The sequence below is a fragment of the Bactrocera tryoni genome, chromosome 4 (genome assembly GCF_016617805.1).
Source record: "Bactrocera tryoni isolate S06 chromosome 4, CSIRO_BtryS06_freeze2, whole genome shotgun sequence".
NCBI lineage: Eukaryota > Metazoa > Arthropoda > Insecta > Diptera > Tephritidae > Bactrocera > Bactrocera tryoni.
The window spans coordinates 42,447,846-42,460,459 of record NC_052502.1 but is presented as its reverse complement, the minus strand read 5'-3'; the positions used below and the strand labels follow the sequence as shown (position 1 = coordinate 42,460,459).

Genomic DNA, 12,614 nt, shown 5'->3' with positions numbered 1-12,614 from the left:
GCCTTAGAAAATAATTTATACCAAATTTCGTAAATATATCTTGTTTTTTCCATACCAGCATTTGATTCCGATCGTTCAGTTTGTATGGTAGCTATATGCTATAGTTAACCGATCTGAACAATTTCTTCGGAGATTACATTGTTGCCTGAGAGAATAATCTATACCAAATTTGGTGAAGATACATTGTCAAATGTGAAAGTTTTCCATACAAGCATTTGATTCCGATCGTTCAGTTTATATGGCAGCTATATGTTATAGTGGTCCGATATCGGCCGTTCCGACAAATGAGCAGCTTCTTGAAGAGAAAATGACGTTTGCAAAATTTCAAAAGGATATCTTAAAAACTGAGGGACTAATTCGTATATATACAGACAGACGGACGGACAGACGGATGGACGGACAGACAGACAGACGAATAAGGCTAAATCGACTCAGCTCGACATACTGATCATTTATATATATACTTTATAGGGTGTCCGACGCTTCCTTCTGGATGTTACAAACTTCGTGACAAACTTAATATACCCTGTTCAGTGTATAAAAAAGCCATTGCATTGAAGGCGTCACGGAAGGCATTCTCTGGAATAGCCTTGAGAGCCGAGGTGCATGCTGCTTGGATCCCCTTTTGTCATTCTTTTCAATCACATCTGGGCTGGATGCCTGCCTTGGTTAGGTAGCTGCTCTTGTCGGACTCGATTAACCCTTCGTTTGAGTCTTTTGAGGACTTCAACGTAAAACTTGGCCTTGACAGTTTGTCCAGGTGAACGAAGCCTTTATTGTCAAAAAATACAAAGAGCATCGTTTTCTCTGTGGATTTGCTAATCCATCAGCGACCTCATCCGGGCCCTCCAAAACGGCCTGGTGCCACCGAAACACAACACTTCTTTCTAAAGCAACATCTTGGTAAACCCATATCAAATGTCAGATTTACCGAGTTTCACACAGAATTTATTTGCGTACCTCTGCTTTGGCTTGCACCACTCACACAAACACATCGCGTGAAAATGTTTGTCATGCTCTTCAGGAGCGCGGAGACAACTGACCAGCCGGTCGTTCGTTAGCTAAAACGCCCTCTACCGAATACAGTCGGTGCGCGCACGCTCCGAAGTAAAGTTGCACCAGAAGAAAATTAGTCTTATTACTTTCCGGACAAACCTTGTATTCGTTAGATAACGTTAAATCTCACTAAAATTTAATGAAAATGTTAGATTAAGATAACGCGATTTGGTACTAAAAATGCAAGTAATTCCCCTCTCGACGAACAAAGACCAGCGGCTCCGCTGGCTAGGTCATGTCGTCCAGCCCAGTACCCACCGGATTTAACAGAGGAAGAAGAAGACCTCCGTTCCGTTGGAAAGACCAGGTGGAGAAGGACCTGGCTTCAAAAACTGTAAAGGAAGAACGGCTGGCGCGATGTTGTAAACTCGGCTATAAGAAGAAAAAGATTTTCTTCGATATACTATTATTGGTTCTGGGAATGAATCAATTCGGTTAACTTCATCTCTTGGATCTCGTATTTCCAGCATAACAATTTTACAACTCATGGTTGTCTTAATAATTACAAATGCAGATAGGTTAGTGAAACTAAATGAGCAGTTCCATAATTAAGTCAACATTAGTCATAAGGAAATCCGAAATGATTTTAGATAACAAATTACGGGAATGTCTAATGTCAAGCTGCTCCCGATTTCAGCAACTTTAAATGTTTTAATATGTTTTACTGTATTCATTTCTCAACGGTCGGAAGGAGGACTTTTCGGGTAGGATGAAAAAGGCAAGAAACGTTTCAATTGGATTACTTATAGATAAGGTATTCGTCAGAATTTTATTACCGTTAAACCATTAAAATATTTTATAATTTGCCACAATGCTGAAGCCTATCTAACTTTTCTGATTCGCTTACACTTATTTGTTTTTAGTAAAATTCACACCTTTATTCGGTTTAATTAATGTTTACCTAATATTTTTCCACTTATGTATGTGTGTAAGTAGTGAAGGAATTCTTGTCACATACATATATATATATATACAAATAAATGCATTCTCACATTTATGAAGCATGGAGTATGGCAAAATTATGCTGAAAGCATTTTGGATATCGCACGTCCTTTTACACGGCTTTCATTTCAAGTATTCGTGGTATTTTTGTTCGCCCAGTCTAGTCAGCAGAGCTCTCACCTACGTGGAATGACGCACGTTCAAGCATGTGAAAAAATGTTGCATATTTTAAGTAATAACAAATTATATGAGAATGTGGTGGCTTTGCAGCTATGTGGCGAAGTCAACGTGTGGTTATGCACACATATTTGCAATGTTTACCAAAGGTGTATTAATATTATTTAAAGCGATATTGCCGGTGCGCCTCACTTATGTAAATATTTGTTGAATGGAATTGCGGGCTCGTGACGAAGTCACCATGAAACATAATATTCGAATACGCGTGCAAAAGCTATCACATAAATTCAGTTATGACTACGCGACAGGATGACACCGTCGTTCGGAATCCACAATTAGAAATATCAGATTTAGACAGGTTTATGGTTATGGGAAGGTTGGTGGTTATGGGAAAGTTGGTGGTTATGGGAAGGTTGATACGATTGCTTAATGAAACCAGGAAGTTATGTTATCCTGGGCAAATGGAAATTAAGTTTTAAGTCAGTTCGAAATACATTAATATTTTTGCTTCCATCATATATTAGTGCTAGAACGCCAAGTGTTTATACTTTGCGAGTAAGCCTGAGAGGATGCAAGTTTGTTTGAGTTCGTTGCTGTCAGATTTCAGCGTTTTAAATGCATAAGTCCATGAAATCAGCCATTTTTCATGATTAATGCGTGACTTTAGATAGATAGATAGAAAATAATTGAGGTTTTGCAATGCGACCAATGGTCTATTATGACTGCTCCTATATCACATATGGTCACAAACGTCCAGCACTCTGAACAATTACAGGAGCTTGCGTGACGTGATCCCTGTCAACATAGATGAATCCAAGGGCCTTGATTCTGTTTTAACAAATTACTGCGCAATTTAGAATCAGGTATTTTGGAGTTTCCGGTTCCATGTCGTAAAACCGTTAGTTTGTACAAGAGACTATGCCCATGTTGCACAAGTGTTGATCATATCTTTAAACTTTTCTAGGTTGTAACCTCCCAACAATTACTTGGCGTGGCGCATTTCTGTTGCCTGCTACCAGTGCCGTTCTCTCCCCACTCTCTCCTCCGTGCTTCGCTGTCTGTCTTTGCGTAAGATTTCAATGGTTTCAGTCAGAAATATACCACTTCCAGACCAGCTAAAACTCGAAAACAGAATTCATTTGTGGATGAAAGTCATCGCTGGTATGTTAATCAGTTTAGATTGTTTTTCAATTTATATAATTCTATAACCCGATCATAAATGTATTTTTCGGACTATTTTATTCTCAGTTTGAAAATTATAGCTGTTTTTTGTGTGGAATTCTAAAGGATGATTTGAATTTATTTCCATATTAAAAGCAATTTAGATAGATGTCGTACTAGAAATATGATCTAACAGGTCTTGGACTTACCTCGAAATTCGACGCGTGCGATTAAATTTGATTTGGTCTTTGGCAATTGAAATTGCACAATTTTTACCGTTAGTGACATTTTGGCTTGCCTTAAGTTATTTGCTTCGGTGAAATATAGTTTCTTTATACCTTAGAGTTTATAGTCTAGTTATTTATACATTTGAACTTAGCAAATATGTGTCGCAGGTAAATATCTAAAATATTTTGTATTCCATATTTTTGTTGTTTTGGTGTTTTTGTTTGTCAATTCATCACACAAGTTTTCCATGCATTAAATTATCCCTTGTAGTTTATTGCTTTTCGTAATGTTTGCCGTTATGTTTTATCTATAATATATATTTAGATATTGCGAGTTCCGTAATTAGTGTCACGATCCACATTTTTTTTGATATAATTCCCGCGGTAGTACTGTAAATATAAATTAAGGAGCAGGTTAGTTAGGAATGACCAAAAACTATTAGCTTTAAAATATTTATTTGTATAAAATATATTTATTAAAAAAATGTATTTAGACTTTCGTAGTGATGATATACATATGTACGTAGGTTGCCCTTTTTATTTCAATGTTTGGCGAACTTAGATTTGCAATTTGGCAATTAACAACTTTCTCGTCGAGAGGTTGAAACAGTCAAGTGCAATTCTTGTACTGGCTAGTGTCACTTCACGACGTGTTGCGGCTTAAGCACCACATGTGAGTGGAGTGTGTCGTATGTTGCCACGTGCTGCAGGAGTCTGCCCCCGCAACACTCAACAGTGGCGTCGCCAACCAACACCACAGTGCAACCACTACCCCTGCGGGTTCTACAGCTGCAACAAATACCACCTACACGTCACTCCCTCACTCCCATGATCACTCACGGACACCAGCGACAAACGCGCATTTTACACTTTAACTGCAACGGACTCCAGAGCAAGATCGAGGAGATAGTTGCACTCATGAACCGGGAACGCGTATCGAGCTGCGGTCCAAGAAACCAAACTAAACAGCGAGATAATGTTATCTAAGAAACCAAACTAAACACCGAGATAATGATACTGTTTCGAGGGAAAAAATCAAAACTGAAAAGAATTTAACAATGGGCCCCGCAGGTTGGTGTCCTCTCCCCGCTATTGTTTAATTTCTATATCTCGAAACTCCCACAACCACTAGAGGGAGTTTCCATAACCATGTACGCTGATGATTGCACCATATTGACGTTGGGCACGAAACTTAACACCCTCTCCAACAAAACCCCTGCGATCATATTTACAAACTGGAGGAAGAGTGCAAACTTTACCTTAATAATACAGTCGACGGCGTCAAGATTCCGACTGTCAATAATCTTAAGATTGTAGTTGTAACTTTTGATAGTCTATGCCTCTTCACTTCTCAAACGACTGTGATAATCGTCAAAGTACAGAGCGGCAACAAAATCCGGCCGGCCGGTCCTAAACTACACCGCATAAATATTGTCGCCTGGATGCAGTGGAACGCAGACGAGAAAGCTTCAGACTTGTTAGAATACTGCACTCCGGACTGCGACAGGATGCCTCTTGATGTCTCCTATTGAACACCTACAAAGAGAGGCCCGTATGCTCCCTGTTAAGGAGCAAAATAAACTCCTTTCCAGACAGTTCCTGCGGGATGCTTTCGCAGAAATCACCTCTGCACTCACCTGCTTGGAGCGGAACCCCACCCTAGGAACAGCAAAAGGTTATTCATCAATTATGTCGACGACATTAGACAGTACGCCGACCAGACTTCGGACGCAACAAACTTCAGTTATGCACTTACCGCCATTCACAGTACAGCCATTAACATCTTTACCGACTCCCTTCCAGTGAATGGCGTACTCGGAGTCAAACCACCATCAATCACAGACGTAGAGCTCGAGTTACCGCGTGAAACGAGAGTGATCCTTGCGCAGCTTCGTTCTGGATACTCTAGCAGGTTAAATTCCTACTTATCCAGAATAGACTCCGCATGACACTGGCCACCTCTTTGCATGCCCCACCAATCCCACTCATCTAACACTCCTCTCCCGTCGAAACAGCACGGTTCCTGGGCCTTCCGTTAGATGACGTCGACGACAACTTGGCTAATCCTTACAATGCTAAAGAGGACTATGTATGCGCTGGAACAACAACAACAACAACATCTATGGTTAATAAAATTTACTGTTAATGGCTTTGTCAGCACAGTAGGAATGCGTCTTCTATTATAACGTGCTATTATTCTTCAAGGGTGGTACTACATTTGTCACGTTAATGTTGGACAGAAAAACTTTGATATTTACTTTAAGTTGTTAACACACTCTTGCTGTGCTTTTGCAACATTCCCTAAGTAGCAAAGGGAAAGTGGATAAGAGTCGCACAAAGAAAGCGCACTGTTAGACATACATCGATGTGAGGAGTTGATAACTCACTTTTCGTTTTTACATTTTGACACACCGGCAGCTGACTCAATTACTGACACTACACTGCACTGTAGACGTGTTTAAGTTTTTGAGTAACGAACCGTATTTCTCCACATGTATGTAGATATGTAGAGCAAATTGGCAGTAATACATTTACTTTGAAATATATGTGCAAACATATGGCATTGAGACCAAAGCCAGCTACAGATGCAGGCAGGTGAGTGCATGAACGATTCCGTGTAAGCAACCCGAAGTTCGATAAAAAAAAACTTCCACATGTCCACAAGGACGATGAAGATGACGCCAACATTACGAGGACAAGGTTAGTCAATATTGTAGTCCATTTGTGCAGACTCAGTCGCCAACCAATCAGGGATTATGGAGAGTTGCTTAGAGAGGCAAACTTTTACGCATATATAGTACTTTAATTTGTATGGCTTTTTGATTTTCTGTTGCAAATGTTTTTATTTCTTTTAAAAGTAGTTTTTAACGAATTGTAAGTTATGTTTGTATTAATTATTTAACTTACCGAAGATAGGCGTATCTTTTATATTCTGTAAAAATGACGGATACTGCGGAAGAATACTAGAAAGCAAAGAAATTTTAATTCCAAAAAAAAATTACAGTGCCTTAAGGCTGTTCCATACATTCTGAGATTTAGGTAACATCGAAATAGTCACTGACTGTTTACAGCAGACTATTTTTGAAACTACTTTCGAGTCGTATTTCTAAACGATACCCTCTGTATTTTGTAATCTTGTGCGTGGGATAAACCTCCTCAACATCGTATATAAGGTTCGAGGTTTCAGACAAGGCAACTCCCTATCGTGCGACTTTTTCAAACTGTTTCTGGAAAAAATAATTCGAACTGCAGAGCTCAATCGAGAAGGTATAATCTTCTATAAGAGTGTATAGCTGCTGGCGTAGGTTGATGATATAGATATGATTGGCCTCAACACCCGCGCCGTTAGTTCTTCTTTCTCCAGACTGTATAAGTAAGCAAAGCAAATGGGTCTCGTGGTGAACGAGGGCAAGGCGAAATATCTACTGCCATCAAACAAACAGTCGTCGCATTCGCGACTTGGTTCCCACGTCACTGTTGATACTCATAACCTCAAAGTCGTAGATAATTTCGTCTATCCTGTAACCAGTATTAACACTAACAACATGTCAGCCTCGAAATCCAACACAGAATAACTCTTGCTAATAGGTACTACTTCGGACTGTGTAAGGAATTGAGAAGTAAAGTCCTCTCGCGACGAACAATGACCAAACTTATTATTCCCGTCCTGCTATTTGTATAGAGGCATGGACGATGAGTTGACGTTAGGAGTTTTCGAGAAATTTATGATCTTTTGCGCATTGGCAACGGCGAATATCGCATTCGATGGAACTATGAGCTGTACGAGCTATACGACGACATTGAAATAGTTCAGAGAATTAAGAGCCCGCGGCTACGCTGGCTATTGCATGTCGTTCGAATGAATGAAAACACTACAGCTCCGAAAGTATTCGTCGAAGTACCCGCCTGGGGGAAGCAGAGTAAGAGGAAGACTCTGTTGGAGAGATCAGCTGCAGAAGGACTTGGCTGCACAGGGTATTTAGAATTGGCGCCAAAAGAAAACACGACTGGCGCCCGGTTCTTAACTCAGCTATAACCACGTAAGCGCTTCCTACGCCAGTACTTGAAATACAATATTTGAAGGAAATTATAATGATTGGGTCATTCGACTGGCCGAAAACGCATGCAGAGGGTCTTAAGGGATCAAAGTATTCAATTTCTGCAGCAAAAACGAAAAATTCTAAATACATAATTGTTCACCCAAATCTCAAAGTTTTAATCCCCTAATTTATTGTTGTGGCGTTATTTGAAATATAGTTTACACCATGAAAATTCATTTAAAATTCCTTTTGATTCTTTCACTTGTCAGTACACAAATTAAGAAGTAATTGATAAAACGGAATAAAACTTTGCGGTAATAATTCCCTTAATGTATGCCACCTTTTGACCAAATATTGTCCAAATCCAACCCAAAATGTTCAAGCCCATAGGTACCGAATATGTGGACCCCTGGACCTATAATTGACTTTTCATCAAAAATGTCAGTCATTATGTGAGATATGCAATAGAAATTCAGACAGAATACTTTCCTGACAATGGTATTTCTGCATATCGAAAATGGGTTGAATCGGGCCAATATTTCCCTAAGCCCACATGCACATAATGTAAAGATTTTCGAACTTATAGGTGACTTTATGCTGGATATATCCGCCAATATTTGGGCCAACTCAATGAAAATTGCGGAACATGTTTTCTTCATAACAGTGTATTTTTGCGCACAAAAAAGATACAATTGGACAAAACTTGACCCTTCCCCCCTACAAATATTACCAAGATTTTCGAACATCCACTTGACCTTGCTCCATATGATTTGTGATTGTACATAAAGTACCTTAGTGAAACCCAGGGAACATTTTTTGAGTATGTGGCACATTAGTAGTATGTGGGATGAGCAAAAATAGATAAAATCTGGTCGATACTACCCCACTAAAATTTATTCAATACAAAAATATTCAAATAAAAATGCACCCGAAATTAGCCCTTCCTTACTCGTTTTATTTTAATATATAACATTATTATCTTCAATCATGCATTTTTATTCATTTTTATTCATAAAATCAGTTTAAATAATTTTGTCCGGTTTTTGAGACCAAATCTATGTGCGTCGCTCAGCTAAATGAAAATCTGATCGGAGGGGGCTTTCGACATACGTAGAATTATTATAACTGGCGCTTTCACTTGTGTATTATTAAAACTTTTTAGTTTTAGCTAGAACCATGGCCATATTTGTGATTACTTAAAAAAGTCGGATTATATGCACGAGTATTTCTTCATACGAATAAGTAAGTTCATGAAATCAACAATTTTATGCTGTAGTCTTCGCATTAAATAGATGAATAAGCTAAAACATTTGTTAAACAGTGCATAAAAAAAAATTGAAAAGCTAAATTTATCCGAGTATAAAAATATTATATCGATTTTAAACATCATCATATAGCACAAACACATACGAGGGCTGTTCAAAAAATATGGTAAATTTTAATTTTTCTCAAAAAGTATTTATTCATTCATCAATTTATATTTTGTTGGCTTTAAAGTTGTCGCCCTCACATATACGAGGGCTGCTATATACATATATTCTGGCCTAGGGCAACACTAAGTGTTGCCAGCTGTAATCTGACATTTCCATTGGAAAGTTTGAAATTTTTTAGCATAACATCACTCAGAACTTTTTGTCATTTAATCGTGAATTGTTTTATTTATAGGGAATTAAAAAATTCATCTCGGCCAAAAAATGGAATTAACTCGTGAACATTTTAGTGCGATCATTTTTCACAACTTTCGACGTGGATTATCACGATTAGAGTGCATCGATGAACTAAAATATTTGTATGGCTATGAAGCACCATCCTATAGCACTGTGAAAAACTGGTACAACGAGTTCAACCGTGGCCGACGCTCGCTCAAAGACGAATTCCGTGAAGGTCGTCCAAAAACAGCCGTTGTGCCAGAAAACATCGATGCCGTACGTGATCTGATAATGCAAGACCGTCATGTAACATACCTTCAGATAGAGGCATGCCTATGCATTTCTCCCACCAGCATACATTCGATATTGCATGAACACCTGGCCGTAAAAAAGGTTTGTTCTCGTTGGATCCCGCACAATTTGAAAAGCGCTCAAAAAAAGGCTCGTGTGGATTGGTGTAAAGAAATGCTGAAAAAATACGATCGCGGTGCTTCAAAATCGTTTATAAGATCGTCACAGGTGACGAATCATGGATCTATGCGTATGAGCCCCAAACAAAACAGCAATCGACAAAAAAAAAAAACATTTTCGTTGATAAATATGCCTATTTACATTATTAGGCCAGAAATATATATAGCAACCTACGTAAGACACTTGTGCCAGCGTTTTTTCCAATCTTCGAAGCAGTGCGGATATGGTCTTGAGTTCTCTTAGCGATTTGTTTTTGGCCATCGCTCTCTGGTGCTCTTCCAATGGGACGAATGGACTTTGGTTTCGATGTCATAACCATATACCCAGGATTCGTCAGCAGTTATAAGCTTTTTAAGCAAATCTGGTTGCATGCTCATGCGCCAGTTTCTTTGGTCAAAATTCATCAATTTTGGAATAAACCCGCTGCCACACGCTTCATGCCTAAAATTTCCTAAAAGATTGGATGCCATGAGCTAACCGATATAAGACATCTTCGCAGCAGCTTCTTTAATAGTGCTTCGACGATTGCCCACGATTTTCTTCACTTTCTCAACATTTTTATCGGTTGTTAATGTGCTGGGGCGTCTAGGGCGAGCGTCGTCACTCTCATTTTTCCGACCTTCTTTGAATATATTATAACAGTTGTGAACATTTCTTTGACATAGATTACAATCACCGTATTCCACTGTCAACATTTCAAGTATTTTTGCGCACTCTAATTCCATTTTTCACACAAAATTTAATGCAAATTATTTTATCGATTATTTTCGACAGCAGGAAAGCACCGAATACGCAAAACGCGTCTAACTTTTATGCCTCTCACAAACAAAATAAATATGCTATATAGCTGAAGCTAACAAATCAACTTTACAAAATAAAAAGACTCGATAGTCAAAAGTACGTAGCCCACGAAATTTGAAAATTCACCTTATTTTTTGAACATACCTCGTACTTATGTATACATATATGTATGCATGTAACTATATACTATCATCTAAAAACTTGAGAGTGGACCTGTGTGATCCTGAATATGCTCAGCAAAACATAGACAAAGCGTGAAAACAGAGCAGAATGGCAGTGTGAATATATAAATATTAAATCGCCATTCATCAAAAAACTTTAGATGCATTGTATCGTATTGTTTACATAAATACTTAAACAATAAACGAAGTAGGGAGTACTGGAATAACTTCGCTTAAGAGTGAATACGTTGGTTCGGCAGATTTGTCAATATGTGCACATGAATATAGGGAAAATGTTTTTTATCATAGGGAAATGGAGAGCACTGTTCTAATCGCTTAACTTTATACTGATCAACATAAATCTTATTGATTTTAAGGGCTTTTACCGAAAGAAGGAGTCTGCGTTAACCAGAACTTAACTGACAGTTGGCTGCTAACCAGACATTGCGAAAACAGCCCTAAGTATTATATGAACTGTCTTCGATTCGCCAAAGCTGCAACATTGAAGATAATGTTTATCGATTTAATTGTATGAATTTACATGCAAATTTTTTAACATGAGAACTTCGTGTAAAATTATCGAGGAGAGAAGTGACGAATCCAAAACTGTTGTAATCAAATAGCCATTAGTATCTTAGAAATAATTTAAAAATCTAACTTAGAGGGAAAAAATATTGAAAATGGAGTTTCTAAATATGTACAACGATTTTATATATTTATTATAGAAAAGGAAGTTCTTTTTTAACATGTGCATTCCAAGAAGAGATACACGCTTATAGGGTCCGGTTTTAATCAAAAGTCGTCCACATCAACTTTCCTTTCCTTTCCTCCATTTTAGGCACGAAAAAGTCATTAATCATAATGACCGGTCTCGTTTGAAGAAATATGGACAAATGATTTCCTTTGCATATGTGGCTATACAGAGCAAAAAAACAGTCTCTTTCAGGATGTAACGGCGTCTCAACGGAAAGTGGATTATCGTGACTCCAAAAGCGACAAATTTGTTTATTAACCTACTAAAATTTAGCTTCATCGCTGAACAAAACTGTCTTGTGAAAATCGAAATCAGTGGCTATCTCATTTGGAACCCATTCACCGAGAAACCGAAAAGCTTAATGGTCGTTCGACATTAATTGTTACACGAGTTGGATTTTTTAAGCCCGCAAGCTAAGATCCTTCTGCAAAATCTCCCATAAAGTGTATGGAAACAGCTCTATTAATTGCGGACGATGGCAGATGAACTCATTGGTGTCTTCATCGATACTCTCCACCACAGCGGCAATAACGTCTTCTGTGAGCACTGTACTGTGTCTCTGAGAATGCGCATTATCCACTAAAGTAAACGTGGTGAGAAACGGATACATGTTTGTTCGAATTACTAACTTGTCAGGGCTATTGTGTTCACCGAATATTGGACTGTTCGGTTCGCGCGAATCGAAACATTAGTTTGGTAATACATTTCCACGAGTTGCCAACGTTGTTCCAGAGTAAGTGCGTTCATTAAGAATTGACAAACCAAACTGAATGTAAATCAAGGAAATTCCATCGAAACTGTGCGTGAATTCATCAAAAATCAACCGTAATCATCATTGAAATTCATGGAAATGGAATTGAACATCTCCAAAACATCGATTTATCGCATTTTGACCGAGCATTTGGGCTTACGAAAGGTGTGTGCACGGTTTGTTTCGCACAAATTGACTGATGACCAAAAATTTCTCAGAATCCCACATACGAAGGACGATTATTTGACCAAAAATCACATTTTAACCATAAATCACTCCCCGTGATCACCTGATATGGCACGGTGTGACTTCTTTTTTTTCGGAAAAATGCATTTGCCCATGAAAAGAAAGCGTTATGCAGATGTAGAGGCCATTCAAAAGGCTTGCACCAGCATACTGGCGGCCATACCGGTCAACGAGCTAA

At 38.4% G+C, this 12,614-nt stretch overlaps 1 protein-coding gene across 2 annotated transcripts in view; it reads right to left on the bottom strand.

The window, feature by feature from the left end:
- Nucleotides 1-12,614, bottom strand: part of LOC120774135 (otoferlin-like) — a 129,042-nt gene that overhangs the window by 84,811 nt on the left and 31,617 nt on the right. Inside the window, exon 2 of one of the 2 annotated variants that reach the window (XM_040103520.1) lies at nt 3,546-3,953. In XM_040103520.1, the coding sequence (XP_039959454.1) occupies nt 3,546-3,624 (79 nt within the window). In that variant the 5' untranslated portion in view covers nt 3,625-3,953. Of the gene's footprint in view, nt 1-3,545; nt 3,954-12,614 lie in introns of those variants that run through there. The other variant, XM_040103521.1, reaches the window with a different exon arrangement.